Source organism: Bos javanicus, chromosome 16, assembly GCF_032452875.1.
Source record: "Bos javanicus breed banteng chromosome 16, ARS-OSU_banteng_1.0, whole genome shotgun sequence".
Lineage (NCBI taxonomy): Eukaryota > Metazoa > Chordata > Mammalia > Artiodactyla > Bovidae > Bos > Bos javanicus.
This window is the reverse complement of record NC_083883.1, coordinates 55332144-55358578: the sequence shown is the minus strand read 5'-3', so window position 1 is coordinate 55358578 and position 26435 is coordinate 55332144. Positions and strand designations below refer to the sequence as shown.

At 43.6% G+C, this 26435-nt stretch overlaps 1 protein-coding gene across 1 annotated transcript; it reads right to left on the bottom strand.

Annotated features, from left to right (window-relative positions):
• Window positions 1–1523: 1523 nt before the first annotated feature.
• LOC133227370 (PRAME family member 27-like) lies at window positions 1524–5213 on the bottom strand. Its single transcript, XM_061381813.1, has 3 exons — window positions 4927–5213; window positions 3768–4340; window positions 1524–2097 (listed from the first exon to the last, which is right to left on the bottom strand). The coding sequence occupies exons 1-3, from the start codon at window positions 5211–5213 to the stop codon at window positions 1524–1526; spliced, it is 1434 nt and encodes a 477-aa protein (XP_061237797.1).
• Between the last annotated feature and the right edge of the window lie 21222 nt (window positions 5214–26435).

The following is a 26435-nucleotide window of genomic DNA, read 5'->3' as shown; positions in this document are numbered from 1 at the left end:
CAAAGGATGTAATTTTTAATAAGAAATTTAAAAAAACCCACGTTACATGCCCATATAGTTTTAGTTTTTTGTTCAGAGAAATTTGTATAACTTCACAGGTCCAACTAGAATAATTCAAGGACTATTACCCACTGGGGTAACTGGCTAGTGAGATGCAGAAGCTCAGCTTATCTGCAGTGCAGATGACCACTTCCAGAACTGTGAGCAATGCCTTGTGCAGAAAAGCCATTTCCCAACACACAGAAGTGCCAAGAAGTGAAACTTATAGATCCACGAGGAGAAACATGGGGACTACTCATGTCTAAGGTCATGGTGTGAGTCAGCAATCAGGGCCCTGCAAAGAAATCTTCTTTCTAATGGCTTATTGGACACTGGGTATGTTCACCCTTGTATGTATTAGCCATTGAACAAACATAGGAATATGTAAGGAGGTAAGAGATGTCCCTTAAGTCTCAACATTCAAAAAACTAAGATCATAGCATCAGGTTCCATCATGTCATGCAAATAGATGGGGAAAAAGTGGAAACACTGACAGACTTTATTTTCTTGGGCTCCAAAATCACTGTGGACAGTGACTACAGCCATGAAATTAAAAGACACTCGCTCCTTGGAAAGAAAGCTATGGCAAACTAGGACAGGGTATTAAAAAGCAGAGACATCACTTTGCCAACAAGGGTCTGTATAGTCAAAGCTATGGTTTTTCCAGTAGTCATGTATTGATGTGAGAGTTGGACCATAAAGAAGGTTGAGCACCAAAGAACTGATGCTTTCAAACTGTGGTGCTGAAGAAGACTCTTGAGAGTCCCTTGAATTTCAAGGAGATCAAACAAGTCAATCCTAAAGGAAATCAACCCTGAACATTCATTGGAAGGACTGATGCTGAAGCTGAAGCTCCAATTCTTTGGCCACCTGTTGTGAAGAGCTGACTTATTGGAAAAAGACTCTGATGCTGGGAAAGATTGAAGGGAAAAGGGGAAGGTGGTGGAAGAGGATGAGATGGCTAAATAGCATCACTGAATCAGTGGACATGAATCTGAGCAAACTCTGGAGATATGCCTCAGACAGAATAAAGAATGGGTGAAAATGGTAATTTCAGAAACTCTGAATTTTTTTTTAATCTGCATCTGGAGATTCCTGCAATGTGAAGTGAGGAAAAAAAAAAAAAGATGATACATGGAGGGCAGCAGTTGGTTTACACGGAGCGTCTCTTTATTTCTGATTATTTCTTTACAATCATCTACCCAGGGATAGCTCCAACATGTGGGTCACAAGCTTGAATCCACCTTCAGAAGTTTAGGTTTATAATTCTTACTCTGTAGGACACATGTACACAAATTTCCATTACTGCTCAGCATCAGCTATTCTCTCTGCAGTCCTGCACCCCTGCAGGATCACTTTCCCTTTTTACATTCACACTGAGCAAATGTCTGAAACCATGGGTCTCTTTTCCCTTCACAAAGTACCAATAATATAGATTCCAGTTTCCAAATGCTCAGAAGAAAGCTTCTGATCGATGCACCCAACTAGGCAGAGGTGTTACTGCCATATGTGATGGGCTCAGGATGATCGAATGTGTCCTCTCCACAGTGAGGACAGGGGCTGGAACTAATCCAGATGGTCCTGGGACGTCCCAAGTCCTTCAGAATCTCAAGCAGTTCAGCTCGACACTGAGCAAGTCTCCCCATTTGGAGGATTCCCAGAGAGCTGAAACTCTCCTGAGGGACAGGGTACAGTTCTTGACATAAACTGGGCAGCGCCGAGGTGTGTCGAAGCATCTTATCCATGATGGCCATGGAGAGGAAGTTTCCACGTATGCTAAAGAAATTAAGCTGGAAACAGTGGCTCAGGGCAGGCAGGATGGCCTCAAGTTGCGAATCCATGATCCCACACTGATCTAAGTACAGTTCCTGGAGGGTGGCTGCAACTTTCTCCAGCAGACCTGGAAGGAGCTCAGGACTAGAGTAGGTCAGGGTGACACCACTCAGATCCAGGCCCTTTAGCTGACTGATATTCGGACACTGGGAAAGATGGGTCAAGTCTGAATTCGTAAGGAGGCAGTGAGTTATTCCAAGGGTGTCCAAGGGGTTTGTCAGGCACCTGGGGAGAAGTAGAATTATAATGTCTTAAAAACTGGGGTGGAAGGTGACCTCAAGGTGAGAGACAAGAAATTTGCTAAAGGCCAAGGGTGGTCTGTCCATCTGATAATGATCATTACCCAGAATTCCCAGTCTCATTTAAGCCTGAGTCCTTTAACCTTCACAGTATGTCTGGATCAAGTTCACAGAACCTGGAAAACTCTCTTTCCTCATCTATGTAGTAGAGTAAAACACATTCCACTTCCTTATGAGTATGAATGAAGATCATAGAATGGACTAGAACAAGCTCACAGCAGAGCCCGACATCTTGTCTCAATCAACAATGGGCATCACTGAATGTTAATAGTAAGAGACATACTTAAAATGCTTCCTACTCAGACTTCCTTCCACCCATGCTTGGGCCCCAGGCATACCCAGAAGCCAGGTGAGGTTTCTGGGTGACATGCATAGAGGACCAGTCTGGGCAAGGCCTCACAACATCCCATGAAGATGGCAGTTTGCAGGGTCTCACTTACATCCCTGCATTAGCTGCAAGCCATCTACCAGCTTTTATGATCCCTTTGGCTCCTATTCTACTACTATCACCTCCAGAATCATGCATTTCCCATATATCAATTATCTTATCTGGAGCAAAAAGCCTTTTACAGACAGGGAATTTGAGACAGGCCTGTTGTGATCACAAAAGTGTTAAGCACAGAGCTTTGGTTTAGAAATGTTCAAACATGGAGTTTTCCCTCTTTAATTTCCCCTTCTCTTACCTATTTTCAAGTCATCTAAATTAAGATATCCCTTCTTAAGGAAGAAATCATATACCCAACCACTAGATCCTAAAGCTTAGTCTATAGAGCTACCTATAAGGTGTCCCTTTCCAGAGCCTCTATCCAGCTTGAACACCTACCTTGATTTGGGTGGTTATGTGATACCACAGTTCAGAATAGAACAGCAAAGGAGAAAGTATGCTTGACATTCTAGAGGGTTTTGGTTTTTTGTTTTTTTTTGACCAATAAATAAAGTGTGGCTTTTTTTTTGAATAGTCTGTGCATGGCCTGCGTTCTTGACCCTTTAGCACCTTCTCCCAGTCAGTGTACCTGAGGCTTCTGTGGCAGGGGTTTGTCATTCCCTCCTAGGGTGCCTGAACTCTTTCCCCAGGGGCTAGGCACAAAATATCAAGTAGGAGCTTTTGCTCCTTGCTTCTAAACTTTGCCAGCCACTGTGCCTCAACCTCTGCATGTCCCCCTACCCCGACCTTTCTTCTGATGTAGATAAAGAAATACTGCAAGCCTATATCTTATAGCCCTCCTGTAATTTGGAGGGCTATGAAAATTTTGAGGAGAAGGGGATGACAGAGGTTGAAATGGTTGGATGGCATCATCAACCTAATGGACATGAGTTTGAGCAAACTCCAGGAGATAGTGAAGGACAGGGAAGCATGGTGTGCTGCAGTCCATGGGGTCACAAAGAGTTGTACATGACTGAACGACTGAACAACAGCACGAAAATTCTAGGGAAATTCTCCTTTGATACCCTATCCTGTTTTCCCTGCCCTGGCCCCTGGGCTCTAAGAGTGCAAGCTTCCCCAACTCAGATACCAGTGAAACCGAGTTCTGTGCCTGGAGGGGAGGGGGGTGGTGAGTTGTGTTCACTGTTACCTGGCCAGTGGTGCACACTCACCTGAGCATCTGGTCCAGGCATCCTTCCAGGAAGAAGGCAGATTCCAGAAAGAGATCCTGGAGGTAGTGCAGCCTGAGGAACTGAGAAGTAATTTGGACAACATGCTGCTCCTCCTGATCTTCAAGTGTGGATATGTCTGTGTGAGAGAGAAGGAGTCTCTGCACATTGCTCATCTGGCCCAGGAGAGGAGCAAACACAGCCAGGCTGGACAGCCGCCAGGTACAATGTACTCGCACCTCCTCAACACAGTCCAGCTGCACCATACTCAGGATCTTCATAATATTGTCTCTGGGCATTGACTCTATCTTTAGTTTCTTACAGCACAGGTGTATGGAAGCTTTCCTCTCCTCCACCCATCTCATGAGGTAGGCGAGGAATCCATCCATGGTCCTTCCATTGATGTGAAGTTCTATGAACACCTCCAAGGGAACCAAGGTCCACTGTGTCCTTGGCCTCTTCTTAGCCACTGGTTCTTCTAATGAGCTTGAGGACACCTGGACACTGGATCCAGACCACATTCTCCAGAAGTCCTGGCCAGTATTTCTTAAATCCAGCACTTGCAGTTTGCACCTCCTGTGGGGGGAAGAGTAGATTGGTAGAGATGGTTTCAAGATCCACCAAAATAAAACCACAGCCTCAGAATTTAGGCGATACTCAGACATCCCACCTGAGCTTTTACTTCACATTCTCGACATTTCCCTCTTCTTCCCTCTCTGCCTCAGTTTCCTGCATCTCCTCTTCCCCTTCCATCTTTCCTTTTATCCACTTCTACACCTTCCTTAAGCATCACCAGAAGGAGGCAGCAGAGAAGGCAATGGCACCCCACTCCAGTACTCTTGCTTGGAAAATCCCATGGATGGAGGAGCCTGGTGGGCTTCTGTCTATGGGGTCGCACAGAGTCAGACACGACTGAAGCAACTTAGTAGCAGCAGCAGCAGAAGGAGGCAGAAAGTGTACTTTCAGGTTCCCTTGCATCTTAGGCACTCCTACACTTCCTGAAAACATTTCCCAGAGTGTGTTCAGCAATGGCTAAGTCTCTGTACTTCCTCATTGGCATCATCAGAAGCCTCTGGTCTATCCCTTGGCCATTCACACTCTGACCTCAGCTGTCTCTTCAAAGACTCCCCTGACTCTACCAGTCTACTTCAATCAGACTCACCTGGGTTGATCCTTCTGGGAAAGCAGGACATCAAGTCCATCCAGCATTGCTTGTAAGGTTCCCAGGTGAGGCATCTCCATCAGTCCCCCCAGAGGCAGGCGGACAAAGGGCCAAGCTTGCACCATGGCCTTCAGTGTCTCTCTGCAACTCCCATAGAAGGCTTCCATGAAGAGTGGGGGGAAGAGCTCGATGGGCAGATACTCCAGAGCAGAAATGGCCAAGGCCTCATCCCTCAGCAGGCTCAACACCGCTTGGTCCAGGAGTCTGGGTGGATTCCAGATACTCATTCTGACTCTGCTCAAAAAGAATCCTGTGGAAACTTGCAGGGAAGAAGGCAAGCATGAGCACCCTTTCACTGGTATTCCCATTCTTCAGAGGAACCAACTCATAGCCATATCCACTGCTCCCATGGGGCTGGAAAACTCAGGGATCAAACATTGGTGTCCAGCATTACAGGCAGATTCTTTACCATCTGAGCCACGAAGGAAGCCCAGAAGACCCCCAGTTTACCAGAATTTTACTCTAGTTTTCATGGGTGAAAATCCATAATGCTGCTTCTACAGGGACCAGAGCAAGAATTTCATAAGTACTAAGGAGGAAGAAGCCCAAACACTTGCCCATCAATTTCCATTCACTGCTTTGCTTTATTATGATGAACTGGGAAGTGGATACCCCAAGCCTGAAGGCTGACCCTAATTATTTTGGTGAAAACTTTAACACTTTCTTAGGGTCCTGCTGCTGCTGCTGCTGCTGCTAAGTCGCTTCAGTCATGTCTGACTTTGGGCGACCCCATAGACGGCAGCCCTGGAGAGGGCAATGGCACCCCACGCCAGCACTCTTGCCTGGAAAATCCCATGGACGGAGGAGCCTGGTGGGCTGCAGTCCATGGGGTTGCGAAGAGTCGGACACGACTGAGTGACTTCACTTTCACGCATCGGAGAAGGAAATGGCAACCCACTCCAGTGTTCTTGCCTGGAGAATCCCAGGGATGGGGGAGCCTGGTGGGCTGCTGTCTATGGGGTTGCAGAGAGTCGGACATGACTGAAGCGACTTAGCAGCAGCATAGACAGCAACCCACCAGGCTCCCTCATCCCTGGGATTCTCCAGGCAAGAATACTGGAGTGGGTTGCCATTTCCTTCTCTGATGCATGAAAATGAAAAGTGAAAGTGAAGTTACTCAGTCGTGCCAACTCTTAGCAATCCCATGGACTGTAGCCTACCAGGCTCCTCAGTCCATGGGATTTTCCAGGCAAGAGTCTTGGAGTGGGTTGCCATTGTCTTCTCCTCTTAGGGCCCTAAAACTACTGAATAGAAGCATCATGTGACACAACTCAACCTCCATCCTCAATTCCCACAGTTACTTGAGCTGGAAAGGATGAAGGACAGACCCCTAAAATGAATACCATTTGCACAAACTACATATTTTAAATGACAAGGAATAAAACTCTAAACAGCTGTTTTTATTAAGAGGAAAATCTGCTTGTTTAAGGTAATTGAATTGATATAAACCGAAGGAGAAATCAAAATGTTGAGAAAGAGGCAAAACTACACTGAGAGGCAAAACCAAAATGTTAAATTTGTTCATCGGCAAAAAAGTAACTAGGGGACTCCTAGGTGGCGCATGCATGTGTGCTAAGTTGCTTCAGTCACGTCTGACTCTTTGCAACCCCATGGGCTGTTAGTAGCCCACCAGGATCCTCCGTTCATGGGATTCCCCAGGCAAGAATACTAGACTAGGTTGCCATTCCCTTCTCCAGAGGGTCTTCCCAACACAGGGATTGAACCCTCATCTCATTATGTCTCCTGCATTGGCAGGCAGGTTCTTTACCACTAACAAGGTGCAGCAGATGGGGATCCATCTGCCAATACAGAGACATGGGTTCGATCCCTAGTCCAAGAAAATTCCACATGCTGCAGAGCAACTGAGTCAGTGTGCCATAACTACCAAGCCCACATGCTGCAGTTACTGAAGCCCATGCATCTACAGCCTATGCTCTGAAATAAGAGAAGCCAATGCACTGAAAAGCTTGTGCGCTGCAATCAAGAGTAACCCTTGCTAGGTGCAACCAGAGAAAACCCGAGCAAATGAAGCTAATGGAGACATAGCAACGCCAAAAAACAAAAACAAAAACATGGATAAAGACTAACTAAAAAAATCTCTCCCTGCCATCCTGAGCTATATGACACAATTCAAGACCACTGACCATAGATAAGGTAAGAGAGTCCTTAACTAAGGTCAGTAACTTACCAACTCTGATGTGGTTGTCAGGATGGGCTCAGTCCTAAGACTGGATGAGATCCCAGATAGTAATTCCAGAAGGCAAAGTTTCTGCATCTTTTCTTTGGTGCCTGAGACTTTTAAAGGCCTTTTTAATAACATCTTCCCCCTTGCCCAACTACAAACAGCCAACCAGAAAGTGGTGCCTGATTAGATTCCAGACTGTCCATCAGATTAATCCTGATTGGGTTTTTGCCTATAACCAGTTGAATTGATTGAATCCAATATCATTCAGGAGAGTTTAAATGAGGGGAGGAGAGCCACAGACTCAACCATTGATTCACTCCAGGAACATTGATTGAGTTTTACTATTAGGGTGTGTTATAGCCAAGGGTGTGAGACAAGGAAGAAATTGTTTCCAGATATTGGATGGGAAATTAGAAAACATCCGTTTGGGAGGGTATTTGGTCAAAATAATAAAAATGTTCCAGAATTAAAACAGCTTCAAATAGATATTAAGAAGAGGTGGCAAGAATACAGAGAAGAACTATACAAAAAAGATCTTCATGACCCAGATAACTACAATGGTGCGATCACTCACCTAGGGCCAGACATCCTGGAATGCGAAGTCAAGTAGGCCTTAGGAAGCATCACTATGAACAAAGCTAGAGGAGGTGATGGAATTCCAGTTGAACTATTTCAAATCATAAAAGATGATGCTGTGAAAGTGCTGCACTCAACATGCCAGCAAATTTGGAAAACTCAGCAGTGGCCACAGGATGGGAAAAGGTCAGTTTTCATTCCAATCCCAAAGAAAGGCAATGCCAAAGAATGTTCAAACTACTGCACAATTGCACTCATCTCACATGCTAGCAAAGTAATCCTCAAAATTCTCCAAGCCAGGTTTCAACAGTATGTGAACTGTGAACTTCCAGATGTTCAAGCTGGATTTAGAAAAGGCAGAGGAAGCACAGATCAGATTGCCAACATCCACTGGATCATCAAAAAAACAAGAGTTCCAAAAAACATCTGCTTCTGCTTTATCGACTATGCCAAAGCCTTTGACTGTGTGGATCACAACAAACTGGAAAATTCTTAAAGAGATGGGAATACCAGACCACCTGTCCTGCCTCCTGAGAAATTTGTATGGCAGTCAAGAAGCAACAGTTAGAACTGGACATGGAACAACAGACTAGTTCCAAATTGGGAAAGGAGTACGTCAAGGCTGTATATTATCACCCTGCTTATTTAACTTACATGCAGAGTACATCACGTGAAATGCAGAGCTGGATGAAGCACAAGCTGGAATCAAGATTGCCGGGAGAAATATCAATAACCTCAGATATGCAGATGACACCATTCTTATGGCAGAAAGCGAAGAAACACTAAAAAGCCTCTTGATGAAAGTGAAAGAGGAGAGTGAAAAAGCTGGCTTAAAACTCAACATTCAGAAAACTAAGATCATGGCATCCAGTCCCATCACTTCATGGCAAATAGATGGGGAAATAATGGAAACATTGAGAGACTATTTTTGGGGGCTTCAAAATCACTGCAGATGGTGACTGCATCATGAAATTAAAAGATGATTGCTTCTTGGAAGAAAGGCCATGACCAGCCTAGACAGCATATCAAAAAGGAGAGACATTGCTTTGCCAACAAAGGTCTGTCTAGTCAAAGCTATGGTTTTTCCTAGTCATGTATGGATGTGAGAGTTGGACTATGAATAAAACTGAGCACTGAAGAATTGATGCTTTTTAACTGTGGTGTTGGAGAAGACTCTTGAGAGTCCCTTGGACTGCAAGGAGATCCAATCAGTCAATCTTAAAGGAAATCATCCCTGAATATTCATTGGAAGGACTGATGCTGAAGCTGACACTTCAGAATTTTAGCTACCTGATTCGAAGAACTGACTCATTGGAAAATACCCTGATGCTGGGAAAGATTGAAGACAGGAGAGGAAGGGGACAACAGAGGATGACATGATTGGATGGCATCACCGACTCAATGGACATGAGTTTGAATAGGTTCCAGGAGTTGGTGATGGATAGGGAAGCCCAGCGTGCTGCAGTCCATGGGGTCGCAAAGAGATGGACATGACTGAGCGACTGAACTGAACTGAATCATTCCCAAAGAAAGCATCATAAACTTATCTATATCAAGTTGTCACTTAGGTGTGGTATCAGAAACACAGCAGATCATGAGGCTATTCAGGGAGCAAGAGTAATGCAACTGGTGATGTGCTTGGTTAAGTGGTGATATGCAGGGTTAAGTCATGGTAGCATTTGCCTATAAAGCCATCTGGTCCTGGACTTCTGTTTTTTGGACGCTTTAAAGCCACAGTTTCAATTATAGTACTTATGATTTGGCTGTTTATATTTTCCATTTCTTTCTTTGTGTAGTCTTGGATGGTTGTACCTTTCTAAGAATTTGTCCATTTCTTCTAGGTTGTCCATTTTATTGGCTTATAGTTGCTTTCAGGAGTCTCTTAATTCTGTCCATTTCTGTGGTGTCAGTTGTAACTTCTACTTTATCATTTCTAATTTCATAGATTTGAGTCCTATTGGCTTTTTTCTTGATGAATCTGGCTAAATAAAGGTTTATCAGTTTTTCAAAAAATCAGCTTTTAGTTTCATTGATCTCTTTTATTGTTTTCTTCATCTCCGTTTCGTTTATTTGTGATCTGATATGATCTTTATCTGATTTTTACTTCTACTAACTTTGGGGTTTGCTTGTTCTTCTCTTTCTAGTTGCTTCAAGTTTAAGGTAAGGTTGTTTATTTGACATTTGTCTTGTTTCCTCAGGTTAGGTTGTGTTGCTATAAATGTGTCTCTTAGAACTGCTCTTGCTACATTGCATTGCTTTAGATCATTGTGATTTAAAGGTCATTGTCTCTAGGTTTTTTTTTAAATATCCTCTCTGATTTTTTTGGTGATCAATTGGTTGTTTAGTAATGTATTGTTTAGTCTCTACGTGTTTGTGCTTCTTTTTTTTTTCCATTTTCCCCTGTATTTGATTTCTAATATCATTGCAATATGATCTTAAAAGATGCTTAATATGATTTCAATTTTCTTCAGTTAACCAAGGCTTGATTTGTGCCCAAAGATGTTATCTATCCTGAAGAATGTTCCATATGAACTTGAGAAGAAACTGTATTCTGTTGCTTTTGGAGGGAATGTTCCACAAATTTCAAGTTCGTCTTGTCTAATGTGCCATTTAAGGCATGTGTTTCCTTATTGATTTTCTCCCTGGATGATCTGTCCATTGTTATCTGTCCGCTGTTAAAGTTCCCACTATTATTGTATTGCTGTTTATATCCTCTTTTATGGCTCTTAGTCTTTGCCTTATATATTGAGGTACTCCCATTTTTGGTGCATATATATTTGCAATTGTTATACCTTCTTCTTAGGTTGATCGCTTATCATTATGTAGTGTCCTTCCTTGTTCTTGTAACAGTCTTTATTCTCTGATGTGAGTATCATTACTGTGGCTTAAAAAAAGCCTGTTGCATAGTCTAATTCTATCCCCTTACTTTCTAGTCTGTATTTGTCCCTAGGTCTGAAGTGGATCTCTTGTAGACAGCATATATATGGGCCCTGTTTTTGTATTCATTCAGCCAATCTATGTCTTTTGATTGGAGAATTGAATCCATTTATATGTAAAGTAATTATTGGTATGTGTGTTCCTATTAACAATTTTTAAATTGTTTTCGATTTCTTTTTGTTGGATTTTTTCCTTCCCTTCCTCTTCTGTTTTCTGCTCTTGTGATTTGATTTGCTGCCTATCTTTAGTGTTGTGTTTGGATTGCTTTTTCTTTTTTTGTTTGTGTATCTTTTGTAGTTTTTTAGTTTGCAAGTCTCATGAGATTCTGAAGTCTATATATACAAGTTTGTTTTAAGTTATTGGTCCATTGCTTCTCGGCCTTTTGGCTAAGATCAAGTGTAAGTTACTGGTCCCTTTCTCACCTAGAGGAGTTCCTTTAGCATTTGTTTTGAACAGCTGGTTTGGTGCTGCTGAATTCTTTCAGCTTTTGCTTCAATGTAAAGCTTTTGGTTTCTCCATAAAATCTGTATGAAAGTCTTGATTAGAGCATTCTTGGTTGCAGGTTTTTCCCTTTCATCACTTGAAACATATGCCACTCCCTTCTGACCTGCAGAGTTTCTGCTAAAAATCAGCTGATAACCTTATGGTGATTCCTTTGTGTGCTGTTTGTTGCTTTTAATATCTTTTCTTTGTCTTTAATTTTTTTTTCAGTTTTACTAATATATGTTGCCACATTCTTCCTTGGTTTCCTACTGTATGGGACTCTGTGATTCCTGGACTTTAGTGAGTATTTCACTTCTCATGTTAGTGAAGTTTTCAGTTATAATCTCTTCAAATACTTTCTCAGGAACTTTCTCTTTTCCTTCCTCTACTGGGACCCCAATAATGCGAATGTTGGTCCATTTAATGTTGTCCCAGAGGTCAACATTGTCTTTGTCCTCTTTTCTTTTTATTCTTTTTTCTTTATTCTCTTCTGTGGCAGTGATTTCCACCTTTCTGTCTTCTAGCTTACTTATTCATACCTCTGCCTAAGTTACTCTTAGGTAACAGACTTCTTCTAGTGTATTTTTTCATTTCACTTATTACATTGTTATCTCAGTGTGTGCTTTAAATCTTTTAGCTCCTTGTTAAACATTTCTTGTTTCTTCTTGATCTATGCCTCCATTCTTTTTCTGAGATTTTGGGTCATCTTTACAATCATTACTGTACATTCTTTTTCAAGTTGACTATTGCCAACAAAGGTTCGTCTAGTCAAGGCTATGGTTTTTCCTGTGGTCATGTATGGATGTGAGAGTTGGACTGTGAAGAAGGCTGAGCACCGAAGAATTGATGCTTTTGAACTGTGGTGTTGGAGATGACTCTTGAGAGTCCCTTGGACTGCAAGGAGATCCAACCAGTCCATTCTGAAGGAGATCAGCCCTGGGATTTCTTTGGAAGGAATGATGCTGAAGCTGAAACTCCAGTACTTTGGCCACCTCATTCGAAGAGTTGACTCATTGGAAAACACTCTGATGCTGGGAGGGATTGGGGGCAAGAGGAGAAGGGGATGACAGAGGATGAGATGGCTGGATGGCATCACCGACTTGTTGGACGTGAGTCTGAGTGAACTCCGGGAGTTGGTGATGGTCAGGGAGGCCTGGCGTGCTGTGATTCATGAGGTTGAAAAGAGTTGGACACGACTGAGTGACTGATCTGATCTCCTCTTCATTTAGTTCCTCTTGTGAGTTTTATTTTGTAACTTCATTTGCAGTATATTTCTCTGTTGTTTCATTTTGTTTAACTTTCTGTGTTCATGGTCTCCTTTCTGAAAACTGTGGGATTGTAGTTCCTCTTGCTTATGGTGTCTGCCTCTTCAAGGGTGAGGTTGGTCCAGGGACTTCTGCAGGGAGGTGGGGGAGGACTGATTCTTGCCCTCTGGTAGGTGAAGTTGGATCTCTTTCCTCTGATGTGAAGGACCATGTGAAGGACCATGTTTTGAGGTAGCTGTGAGCTCATGTCTTTAGGCTGCTTGTTTGCTGATGGGTGGGGCTGTGTTCCCATCTTTCTGGTTGTTTGGCTTGAGGTATTCCAGCTCTCCTTGTTGTTGTTCAGTCACTAAGTCCTGTCTGACTCTTTGAGATCACATGGACTGCAGTATGCCAGGTTTCTCTGTCCTTTACTATATTCCAGAGTTTGCTCAAACACATGTCCATTGAATCTGGGATGCCATCCAACCATCTCATCCTCTGTTACCCTCTTCTCCTGTCCTCAATCTTTCCCAGCATAGGTGTCTTTTCCAATGAGCTGGGTCTTCACATGAGGTGGCCAAAGTATTGAATCTTGAGCTTCCACATCAGTCCCTCCAATGAATATTAAGAGTTGATTTCCTTTAGGATTGACTGGTTTGATCTCCTTGCTGTCCAAGAGACTCTCTAGTCTTCTCCAGCACCACAGTTTGAAAGCATCAACTCTTTGGTGCTCAGCCTTCCTTATGGTTCAACTCTCACATCTGTACATGACTACTGAAAAAACCATGGCTTTGAATAGACACTAGACAGACCTTTGTTGACAAAGTGATGTCTCTGCTTTTTAATATGCTGTCTCAATCTGTTATAGCTTTTCTTCCAAGGAGCAAGTGTGTTTTAATTTCATGGCTGCAGTCATCGACTTCAGTGATTTTGGAGCCCAAGAAAAGAAAATTTGTCACTGTTTCTACTTTTTCACCATCTATTTGCCATGAAGTAATGGAATCAGATGCCATGATGTTAGTTTTTTGAATGCTGAATTTTAAGCCAGCTTTTTCACTCTCTTCTTTTACCTTTATCAAGAGGCTCTTTAGTTGTTCTTCACATTCTGCCATTAGGGTGGTATTATCTGCATATCTGAAGTTGTTGATATTTCTCCTGGCAATCATGACTCCAGCTTGTGATTCATCCAGCCTGGCATTTTGCATGATGTACTCTGCATATAAGTTAAATAAGCAGGGCCCTCTTATACAGTCTTGACATAGTCCTTTCCAAATTTTGAGCCAGTCCATTGTTATAGTCTATTGGGTGGGGCCAAGGCTTGGGGCCAAAATGGGGACCTCTGGGAGAGCTCATGCCAACTGATACTCTCTGGGTCCTCCGCTGCCTGTGTTCTTGTCCCCACAGTGAGCTACTGACAACTTGTACTCACCCAGCAGATCTCCAAGTGCCCTAGTTAGGTCTACCCTGATTCTTATGGAGGTATTACTATGTGCTGTATCACAGTTCTTGTGAGTTCTTATGTGCATCCCCCAAGAGAGGAGAATCAGTTTCTCCAAGCCCTGTTGTGCTCCTGCACTCAGGTGCCACTGGCACTCAAAGCCAAATGTTCTGCCAGTTTCTTGTCCCTCATATTGTCTTGGAGGGCTTTTTTTTTTTTTTAATGTGGCAATGTCACTGTGTAGACTGTGTGGGTTTAATATTTTTTGGTGCAAAAGCTGTTTTTAATATGTACATCTGCCTCCTCTTTCCTCTGTGTATGAAGGCCATTATCCTATTGAAAAGAAGTGTGACTGAGGTCATGGTGACCTGAGCCTGCACTGGATATTAAGCAGAACTGCCCCCTTGCTCTGGGGTTGTCACTGCCCTGTCAGGGGCAGAGTTTGCTCTCTAGTTGTTTGAGTTCACTTCAGTTCAGTTCAGTTCAGTTCAGTCACTCAGTCGTGTCCGACTCTTTGCAACCCCATGAATCGCAGCACACCAGGCCTCCCTGTCCATCACCATCTCCCGGAGTTCACTCAAACTCACGTCCATCAAGTCAGTGATGCCATCCAGCCATCTCATCCTCTGTCGTCCCCTTTTCCTCCTGCCCCCAATCCCTCCCAGTATCAGAGTCTTTTCCAATGAGTCAACTCTTCGCATGAGGTGGCCAAAGTACTGGAGTTTCAGCTTCAGCATCATTCCTTCCAAAGAAATCCCAGGGCTGATCTCCTTCAGAATGGACTGGTTGGATCTCCTTGCAGTCCAAGGGACTCTCAAGAGTCTTCTCCAACACCACAGTTCAAAAGCATCAATTCTTCGGTGCTCAGCTTTCTTCAAAGTCCAACTCTCACATCCATACATGACCACAGGAAAAACCATAGCCTTGACTAGATGGACCTTTGTTGACAAAGTAATGTCTCTGCTTTTCAATATGCTATCTAGGTTGGTCATAACTTTTCTTCCAAGGAGTAAGCGTCTTTTAATTTCGTGGCTGTAATCACCATCTGCTGTGATTTTGGAGCCCCCCAAAATAAAGTCTGACACTGTTTCCACTGTTTCCCCCGTCTATTTCCCATGAAGTGATGTTTGAGTAGAGACCCTCAGATCTTCTTCTGAGCTGTGTATGTGATCTGCTGTGTGAGTTAGGTGTGACTGGATCACTCCCACTGAGAGGGAAGCCACTACGTCTTCCTCCTCTGGAGCTGTTTACCTGTGAGTGTACTCTGCTGCGTCACTTTTCATCCATTGGCTAACTCAGAAATTACACTGCTATTGGAACAGCTTTCAGCCCCATCTAATTAGGGGAATGCTGGCAACTGGTCCTGGTGTATCTCAGGTGTTGTTTTCACCAAGCCACCTGCTTAAAGTCAGGTCCCAGAACTTCAGGAATCATTCACCTGAATCATCCCCCTACTGTGGGAGCTAAGGTGGCAGCTGTGATTCTGTCCTGGGCCAATCCCAATGGGTATGTGCCAAAAGCCTACAGCTGCTAAAGCTAGACCTGTCTCAGCTACAGGAGTACTCATTCATTCTGATGTTCCACAGGCACTGAGTTTACAAAGCTGGCAACTGGGGTGTAAATCCATGAATAACATCACAAGGAGAGGTTTCAGCTCTTCTTCCTTTGTTGCACAACTCCTGGGGCTCAGCTGTGGCTTCAGCCCCACCTCTCTGTGTCGTCCTCCCACTGGTGTCTGCTGCAGAGGCTGATGGAGCAGTTGTGCACGTGTCCACTTCCCCAGGTGGGCAGGGGCACACCTACAGCAGACATGCCCTCAGGCTGGGGCAGGAAGCACTGCGGCGTGGACCGTCAGTGTACATCTCACTCTGTCCTGCCTGCCACAGATGTGCTTCTGCACTATCCTCTGAGCCCCCGAGGCTCCCCTCCTGTCCTAGCTGGTCTCCCAACCATTGAGGGGTCTTTCCCAGGTGTGGGACCCTCTCCTCTCCTTCCACTCCACCCCATGGATGTAGGTCCCATTCTGTTTTCTCTTTTCTTTTATCTTTCTTTCATCCTACCTGCTTGCCAGGGTATCTTTCTAGTTCTTTTACGTGCTCAAGGTATTCTACTAGTGTTCAGCAGGTGCTCTGTAAGAACTGTTTTATTTGCAGATGTATTCTTGATGTACTTGTGGGGAGAGGTGTGCTCCATATCCCCTTATTCTGCCACTTTGACTCCACATCGAAAGGTTTTAGAGGCCTTTTCATTTGGATAATGGCTGCTACTGCAGCTAAGTCACTTCAGTCGTGTGACCCCATAGACTCTGTGTGACCCCATAGACGGCAGCCCACCAGGCTCCCCCATCCCTGGGATTCTCCAGGCAAGAACACTGGAGTGGGTTGCCATTTCCTTCTCCAATGCATGAAAGTGAAAAGTGAAAGTGAAGTCACTCAGTCGTGTCCAACTCTTAGCGACCCCATGGACCGCAGCCTACCAGGCTCCTCCATCCATGGGATTTTCCAGGCAAGAGTACTGGAGTGGGGTGCCATTGCCTTCTCCGTGGTTAATGGCTAGCCTATTATTATTTGTCTCACTTGACTGTTTCCCCACTTTCTCTTATTTTCTTTTTCTTTTTTTATTAGAATTACTTCACTGTGGTTTATTAAATAATGGTCACTCCCAATGAACAAACAGGATTTATTAGGCATTTAATTTTCATACAGTTTTCAAGGACAGTGCTGGTGCATACAGATGAGAAACCCCAACAGCCTAGGAGGCAGTTCCTGAGATCTAAAATCTACTCTGCACTTCTCCTTGGATTACTACACAACCTCTGGTAACAGCCTGAATGGTTTTCAAATATGTTCCAAAAGCATCTTTACAGGCTCCCAGAAATAGTTAGTTCCTTTACCTATCAGTTATCATCCAAAGTCTACCAGGACCTCAAAAGACAGGGACCTCCTCTCCTCCTGCTATCTTCCCATTTACTCACTGGTAGAAAATAAACCATTGAAAACCAAAAATAAAGAAAAAATCATGAAAAATTTCCTTTTAAAACTTAAGTCATTCTATATAATAGTTGTAGTCAGTTATGAGAGAAAGGAGATAGAGGACAAAGAAAATAGACAAAGCCACCAACCATACAATGACACTCAAGTGAGAGGAGCATAAAAATGACATAGGTAATGGCAGAATCTTTGCAATAACATTCTTGTTGGTAGCAATAAAAGCATGGTCACTGAAGATATTTGAAATTTACATTTCACCCTGAAGATCAGAGTCTGGATCAATTCTCTTTGATCTACAGATCAAATTCTCTTGTCAATTCTCTTATCTGCCCCCGCATCCACCCTCAAAGGACCTAGCTTCAAAGCCTTACTGAATGAAAACAAAATCAAGTGCCCTCTGGCACTCCTTCTAGTGTTCAGACTCCTGCCAAACTAAGCTTGTGTGTGTGTGTGTGTGTGTGTGTGTGTGTGTTAGTCACTCAATCGTGTCTAACTCTTTTCGACCCATGAACTATAGCCCACCAAACGTCTCTATCCATGGAATTCTCCAGGCAAGAATAATGGAGTGAGTTGCCATTCCCTTCTCCAGGGGATCTTCCCAACCCAGGGATTGAACTCTGGGTTCGATAGGAAAACAACCCTTTGGTAGGAAATATGTTCAGTAGGAAACATGTTCAGTAGTTCAAAGGGCATTTGGGGAAAGAAGAGTTGACTATCAACCATCTCTGACTAGCCCTTAGGCCTAAAAACATTGCTTTGGACAAGATTTCCTCATATTTCTAAATAGCAAAACTGCCAAGAAACAAGGCGGATAAGAAAATTATGTGGTAGATAAGATTGGAAACAATTTCATAACATGAAACAACATTAATTAAAAAAATTTTTTTTCAATTTTAATTGTTTAAAACAATGATATTGCTCCTCCCTGGTAGTTCCTTATTTTGCTTATTATAGTTTTACTATTTATTTCATACTACAATAACAACCAGAGAAGGCAATGGCAAGCCACTCCAGTACTTTTGCCTGGAAAATCCCATGGACGGAGGAGCCTGGTAGGCTGCAGTCCATGGGGTCGCTAAGAGTCGAGCACGATTGAGAGAATTTACTTTCACTTTTCACTTTCATGCATTGGAGAAGGAAATGGCAACCCACTCCAGTGTTCTTGCCTGGAGAATCCCAGGGACAGAGGAGCCTAGTGGGCTGAGGTCTTTGGGGTCGCACAGAGTCGGACACAACTGAAGCGACTTAGCAGCAGCAGCAACAGCACAATAACAACAGAATGCTATGCTTTTAGTGGTTCTGATTCTCATTAATTCATCTTCATTGGGCAAAAAGTAAACTACACAACAGTCTAAATGGCAATTCTTATCAGTGTTTAATCTTAATTTGACTCAAGAAAATTCAAATTCCATTAGAAATGGAAATGATTCCACCACTTGCTATTAGTATTATTTTTAACAAACTATCATAAATTGTATACAAGCTAAAAAATGCATACTGTGAGAAAATCCTGCTCAAATTTGTACTCTCCACCTCCCGGGTCACAAAAGACAGTGTGGAGACTGGAGACATTTTTATCTCTGTCCATTTGAATAAAAGCAGGCATGTTACGAGTGGGAAAGCATATGAAGTCAGATTGCCTTTGTGTCCACATGGAGTCAGGTCCTTCAACTTCAGGTGCCATCCCAAATCCCCGTGGACCCATAAGCCACACTGGAGGTCAGGTACTTCCCAATGCTTTTAGGAATTTCCACTTCTTACTCTTCTTCTTCAGCAATGATGTCTTTGGGTTCTAAATAAAGAAACCCTGGTCAAGCTGGGTCACATCAATATCCAAGCCAAACCAAGAAAAAAGCAGCCGCTTCTTCCTGAGTTGACGCGCTGAAGTGAGGCCAAGGCAGCCCCTCTCTGAGAGCCGGTCCGGTCCCCACTTACGTCCTACTTGAAGGGGAGGCCCAGGCTGAGGCCCCGACGACAGGAGCTGAAGCACTGCTCGCCCTGAGCCGCCCATCGGGGCCACCGGACACCGACTCCCCGGCGACCAAGTGGAGGTGGCGGCCGCCCTGCCCTGGCGCCGAGCAGAGCTGGTCCATCCACAGCGGCCTCCGCTGCCACCTGAGCCAGCCTCTCAGCGCCCGTCGCCTCCTTGCCAACTCCATGGCAGACCAGCTGGAGCGGAACAACTTCTGCAGGCCACCTTTCCCCTCCTCTTATTTTCTGATTAAATTCATCATTGAGACTCAGGGAATGCCTAGGAGGCTAAATGTTTTCTACAAATAAGAGGCAAAAGGAGAACATGGGGGTATCTGCCCAGGGAAGGACCTATAGGTTCCTGCATAGTTACACTTTGATGTACAATTTACTGTTCAAATGTATTGAGCACAGTGCTACTTCTTCCCTATTCACTTTATGTTATTGGTAGACAGCTAATGTTGAATTTCCTCAAATTAGCATTGCAGTAGGAAATAACATTTGGGTATAGGTGACTCAGACGTTAAAGAACCACCTGTAATGTGGGAGACCTGGGTTGAATCCCTGGGTTGTGAAGATCCCCTGGAGAAGGGAATGGCTACCACTCCAGTATTCTGGCCTGGAGAATTCCATGGACAGAGGAGCCTCACGGGCTACAGTCCACGGGGTCACAAAGAGTGGGACACAACTCTTTTGTAAACTGATGTTAATTATTTTTATGCACCCAAGTTAGATGCATTTAGTTTCACACCAGGCTTTTTGTTCAGTTGTGGAAATCACAGAACGATAGAGACAGAATCCCTGCCTTTTGTGGGACCATCTCTAACAGGAAAATTTGACATAAAAGAAAAAATTGTAATGCATTCTCTATTTTTGAACCTTTTATTTTGTGTTGGAGTATAGCCAATTAACAAATGTGATAGTTTCAGGTGACCAGGGAAGGGACTCAGCCATATATATACATGATCCATTCTTCCCTAAACCTGTGAAAGAGTCAATTTCTAGGCAGGTTGATAAGAAGACAGGGGTCCCTAAGGAGGAAAAAGGGGTCTGGGGTTCTCAAGGAGGAGGAAAGGACAAATGGTTTTTTTTTTTTTTTCTTTTCTCTCTCTCTACATTCCTTAGTCTTAGTCACATAAAATATTGTTTTTCTTTAAGCCCAGAACTGATGATTAGACAACAAACAACTCAGTTTAAACTCTGAACTAGGAATTATATAACAACAATGTATCCTGCTTGAGGACAGTTTCTTCTTCCTGAAAACCTTCTGAGGAATCCTGATATCTTAAAATGTATATTATGGGAGTGGGTCTGGTAGGACCTTTCTATTGTTAAGGTCTAATCTTGTTATCCTAAAATGTAAGTTGTGGGAGTGGGTTTAGTAAGTTTTTACAATCTTGAGACATTCTTTTGATTTATTCTAATAAATGATTTAAAAAGTATATAACTCCCTTGCTAACACTAGCCAGGGGGCACTCTCCGCCCACTTCTGATGTCTATGTCAGAAACCTTCTCTGTCCCTTTTCTCTGTAATAAAACTTGTGTCACACTAGAGCCCTGAGTGATCAAGCCTGGTCCCTGGTCCTGAAGCTAAATCTTCTTCGGAGATCACGAATCCATCGTTAATTGTAAGTTATCTTGGGGGCTCATCTGGAATCTTCAAGACAAGTAAGAACACTCAGAGCACTAGCCTCTCTGCTTTCTCAGTATACATGTTTTCTGCTTTACTTTACTAACTCTTCAGTGTAGTTGTGTGAATGAATGACACGCCCTGCATGAAGCAAGTGATGAGTCCCGCTCTGTGGTTTTGTGGTGCCTCATAATGACTGAAGGCAGCCCCCCAAAAGGGAGCCTTATCGGGGGTTTATACCAACCTGCCAATGCCAAGAGACACCCAAGGTCCTGTGAGGGGAGCAACCAGAAATGGGCAAATCGTGTGGGCCAAACTCCTTTCTTGGTCGGTTTTTCCTGGTCTCTGACCATTTCATGATTGCTTGGGAAATTAGAACTACTAACCTAATCTGTTGGATCATAGACTTTCAATGGACTTGTGATTCATGCTGTTACTATGTACTTTTACTTAGACTCCAAGCGTGGTAGTCACAGGAACCCAGACTTGCTAGGAGCATGTTTAGGAACTAAGTGGAAATAGTGAGTCCTTGTTGTAGCTGTGCCTCCAAACTATATGGATGGAAGTGCTGCTAGTGAGCATGAGGTTTGTAAGAACATAGGTCAGGAATCCCAGTTTGGGAGTACAGTGGGCTTCTTCCTTTGGTAGTACTAGATCTTAGCAGACTAGATAAAGCTCTCCAGTGGCTTACTGATGTGGCATTGATTCATCACTTCTACTGCAGAGAGGATTGTACTCAGGAATGTGAACGGGCACACATAAGACAGATGCTTCCCCTAGTAGTACTATCTTGGGAAACATTCCGGGAAACTACTATGTCAAGTCATAGAAAGGCGGTGGTGGTATGGAACTAGAAATCAATTTGGGATGCCATCAGGTCTATCCCTGGTGCATCTCCACCCCGCCTTGGTGGTAGAACCAGGAGGGACAAGTAAGGCGCCTGCACTGGTAAGGGACAAACTAAGTCTGGCCAGGGAAGGGGAGCTTGGGTGGAAAGTCTGTCTACACTCCCATCTAGAGCAGGGAGGGACACCTCCGATGGAAGGAAACAAAGGTACTGGTCATCATTTTTTTATCTCTTACAGATGGGAGCTACTTAAAGTTCCAGACTCATACCCTTGGATTGTGTCCTGAAAAACTGGGTTAAGTCTAACCCTCAGAGTTTAAAGACGACGCACCTGACTTTCTTTTGCAAAACTGCATGGCTACAGTATCTGTTGGAGGGCAGCAGGCAATGGTCGGTTGAAGGGTCTCTTAATTACAAGACTGTTGGTTTTTTAGAAGATAAGGGAAATGGATAGAAGTGCCATATGTGTTACTCTTTTTCTTTTTGTGAGATATGCCAGACTTATGTCTTAAGGCTATGATTTGAGTGTAAAGCCTTCAGCTCCCTCCTGTTCTCTTACTCTGCCTCTGCCTCTGCCTCTGTATCCGGGGCTCACAACTGAGCAGGCTGAGGGTCAAGGAATCCCTCCAGGAAGGGTTGCCTCAGTCTCGATAGAAGTTCAAACAACCCCAGTTCCAATGCAGCCTCAGACTACTTTGGTTTCAGTAGGAACTCAGACAGTCAAAGTAGAGGAGGCACAGACAACCAAAATAACGATGAGACAGAGGATGAGAAAGAGGATGAGGATGAGAAAAAGCAGGTTTCTCTAATCTATCCCTGGGAACATATGTGAAGGGTAGCTAGAGGGGCTGAGGAATAGCCACACAACTTACTGCCTCTTCAGGAGGCCCCCACTGGGGAAAATAACCAATCCTTAAAAATCCATAAGCCCTTTTCTTACCCAGAGGTACAATAGATAAAGAGAGATCTGGGAGACTATCTAGAGGATCCAGAAAAGTACATAGAAGCCTTTATGGGACTAACTTTACTTTATGAGCTTACTTGGAGAGATGTAATATATGTCTTGGGACAGATACTGACTCCTGACACAAAAGCTTGAGTTTTGGGAGAAGCTACCACTTTTGGAGATGAATGGCTTCAGCGTGAGGCAAGGGGACAGAGGGAACATGAAATAACCCTTGTTCCTACTGGGAGTCAAGCGGTTCCCATAGCAGAGTCAGATTGGGATTATCACAAAGAGAAAGGGATATGGGAGCAGACCCACTTCTTCAATTGCATAATTGAAGGGCTTAAGAGAGCTCGAACTAAGCCTCTAAGTTATGCTAAATTGGCTGACATAGAACAAAGAGAGAGGGAAGTTCCACGCAGATTCCTAGAGGGACTTCCGGAAGGCCTTCAAAAGTTCACTAATAATTCTCCTGAGAGTGCAGAGAGAGAGACAGTCTTAAAAGATAAATTTCTCACTCATTAAGCTCCAGATATCAGCTGTAAGTTACAAAAACAGGCGTTTGGGTCAAATCAGTCTTTAGAAAAACTGTTGCAGCTGGCTCAGACAGTATATTACAGTAGAGAATATGAGGAGGAAAAATGACAACAGAAAAGAACCACTAGAGCCTGGGCCTCTGTGACGGCTGTGAAAACTGCTATGAATCAGCCTGAAGAGAAAAATGCCCAGAGGAACCCAGGTGAAAAGGGACAGGCTTGCTATTACTGTGGAAAGGAGGGGCATCTCAGGTGAAGTTGCTCTCAGGTGTCTAAGATGCCCCCAGCTCCCTGTCCTGTCTGTAAAGGACCACAGTGGAGGAGAGACTATCCCCAGAGGTGTCAGGCTCTCAATATGATCAGGGCTGAAGGCACCTGGGAATCCCCACACAACGTCCCATCCTAATAACACCTGAGGAGCCCCCTGGGTATTAATAACTGTGGGAGGCCGATCCGTCGGTTTTCTTTGGGGCACTGGGGCAAACTTGCTCTGTGCTCACTGAAACCCCTGGTCCACTTTCCTTTTGATCCACTACTATAATGGGACTGTCAGTTCAGTTCAGTTGAGTTCAGTCGCTCAGTCATGACCGACTCTTTGCCACCCCATGAATCGCAGACGCCAGGTTTCCCTGCCCATCACCAACTCCCAGATTTCACCCAAACTCATGTCCATCGAGTTGATGATGCCATCCAGCCATATTATCCTCCGTCGTCCCCTTCTTCTCCTGCCCCCAATCCCTCCCAGTATCAGGGTCTTTTCCAATGAGTCAACTCTTTGCATGAGGTGGCCAAAGTATTGGAGTTTCAGCTTCAGCATCAGTCCTTCCAATGAACACCAAGGACTGATCTCCTTTAGGATGGACTCGTTAGATCTCCTTGCAGTTCAAGGACTCTCAAGAGTCTTCTCCAACACCACAGTTCAAAAGCATCAATTCTTCGGCACTCAGCTTTCTTCACAGTCCAACTCTCACATCCATACATGACCACAGGAAAAACCATAGCCTTGACTAGACAGACCTTTGTTGGCAAAGTAATGTCTCTGCTTTTCAATATGCTATCTAGGTTGATCATAACTTTCCTTCCAAGGAGTAAGCATCTTTTAATTTCATGGCTGCAGTCACCATCTGCCGTGATTTTGGAGCCCCCCAAAATAAAGTCTGACACTGTTTCCACTGTTTCCCCATCTATTGCCCATGAAATGATGGGACCAGATGCCATGATCTTAGTTTTCTGACTATTGAGCTTTAAGCCAACTTTTTCACTCTCCTCTTTCACTGTCTTCAAGAGGCTCTTTAGTTCTTCTTCACTTTCTGCCATAAAAGTGGTATCATCTGTATATCTGAGGTTATTGATATTTCTCCCGGCAATCTTGATTCTAGCTTGTACTTCATCCAGCCCAAAGTTTCTCATGATGTACTCTGCATAAAAGTTAAATAAGCAGGGTGACAATATATAGCCTTGATGTACTCCTTTTCCTATTTGGAACAAGTCTGTTCTATGTCCACTTCTAACTGTTGTTTCCTGACCTGCATACAGATTTCTCAAGAGGCAGGTCAGGTGGTCTGGTATTCCCATCTCTTTCAGAATTTTTCATAGATTTTGTGATTCACACAGTCAAAGGCTTTGACATAGTCAATAAAGCAGAAATAGATATTTTTCTGGAACTCTCTTGGTTTTTCAATGATCCAGAGGATGTTGGCAATTTTATTTCTGGTTCCTCTGCCTTTTTTGAAACCAGCTTGAACATCTGGAATTTCATGGTTCACATATTGCTGAAGCCTGGCTTGGAGAATTTTGAGCATTACTTTACTAGCGTGTGAGATGAGTGCAATTGTGCGGTCGTTTAAGCATTCTTTGGCATTGCCTTTCTTTGGGATTGGAATGAAAACTGACCTTTTCCAGCCCTGTGGCCACTGCTGAGCTTTCCAAATTTGCTCACATATTGAGTGCAGCATCCTCTTAGAATTTGAAATAGCTCAACTGGAATTCCATCACCTCCATTAGCTTTGTTCGTAGTGATACTTCCTAAGGCCCACTTGACTTCGAATTCCAGGATGTCTGGCTCTAGGTGAGTGATCACACCATTGTGATTATCTGGGTCATGAAGATCTTTTTGTACAGTTTTTCTGTGTATTCTTGCCACCTCTTCTTAATATCTTCTGCTTCTGTTAGGTTCATACCATTTCTGTCCTTTATCGAGCCCATCTTTGCATGAAATGTTCCCTTGGTATCTCTAATTTTCTGGAAGAGATCTCTGGCCTTTCCTATTCTATTATTTTCCTTTATTTCTTTGCACTGATCACTGAGGAAGGCTTTCTTATCTCTCCTTGCTATTCTTTGGAACTCTGCATTCAGATGCTTATCCCTTTCCTTTTCTCCTCTGCTTTTTGCTTCTCTTCTTTTCACAGCTATTTGTAAGGCCTCCACAGACAGCCATTTTGCTTTTTTGTATTTCTTATTCTTGGGGATGGTCTTGATCCCTGTTTCCTGTACAATGTCACGAACCTCTGTCCATAGTTCATCAGGCAGTCTGTCTATCAGATCTAGTCCCTTAAATCTATTTCTCACTTACACTGTATAATCGTAAGGGATTTGATTTAGGTCATACCTGAATGGTCTAGTGGTTTTCGGCACTTTCTTCAATTTAAGTCTAAATCTGGCACTAAGGTGTTCATGATCTGAGGCACAGTCAGCTCCAGGTCTTGTTTTTGCTGACTATTTAGAACTTCTCCATCTTTGGCTGCAAAGAATATAATCAGTCTGATTCCGGTGTTGGCCATCTGGTAATGTCCACGTGTAGAGTCTTCTCTTGTGTTGTTGGAAGAGTGTGTTTGCTATGACCAGTGTGTTCTCTTGGCAAAACTCTATTAGCCTTTGACCTGCTTCATTCTGTAGTCCAAGGCCAAATTTGCCTGTTACTCCAGGTGTTTTTTGATTTCCTACTTTTGCAATACAGTCCCCTAAAATGAAAAGGACATCTTTTTTGGGTGTTAGTTCTAAAAGATCTTGTAGGTCTTCATAGATACTTCTAAAAGGTCTTGTAGGTCTTCATAGAAGCATTCAACTTCAGCTTCTTCAGCATTACTGGTTGGGGTATGGACTGGGATTACCATGATATTGAATCGTTTGCCTTGGAAACAGAGATCATTCTGTGTTTTTTGAGATTGCATCCAACTACTGCATTTCGGACCCTTTTGTTGACTATGATGGCTACTCCATTTCTTCCAAGGGATTCCTGCCCACAGTAGTAGATACAATGGTCATCTGAGTTAAATTCACCCATTCTAGTCCATTTTAGTTCACTGATTCTTAGAATGTCGACGTTTACTCTTGCCATCTCCTGTTTGACCACTTCCAATTTGCCTTGATTCGTGGACGTAACATTCCAGGTTCCTATGCAATATTGCTCTTTACAGCATCTTTACAGCATTTGCTTCTGTCACCAGTCACATCCACAATTCGGTGTTGTGTTTGCTTTGGGTCCGTCCCTTCATTCTCTCTGGAGTTATTTCTCCACTGATATCCAGTAGCAGATTTGGCACCTACTCACCTGGAGAGTTCATCTTTCAGTGTCCTATCTTTTTGCCTTTTCATACTGTTCATGAGGTTCTCAAGGTAAGAACACTGAAGTGGTTTGCAATTCCCTTCTCCAGTGGACCACATTTT

Excerpts from the sequence above, each read along its gene's own strand:
- LOC133227370 (XM_061381813.1), bottom strand. The coding sequence starts at position 5,213 with ATGAGTATCTGGAATCCACCCAGACTCCTGGACCAAGCGGTGTTGAGC. Across the intron at positions 4,341-4,926 it reads TCCCAGAAGGATCAACCCAG|GAGGTGCAAACTGCAAGTGC; the intron begins GTGAGTCTGATT and ends TTCCCCCCACAG. Across the intron at positions 2,098-3,767 it reads TGCCTGGACCAGATGCTCAG|GTGCCTGACAAACCCCTTGG; the intron begins GTGAGTGTGCAC and ends ACTTCTCCCCAG.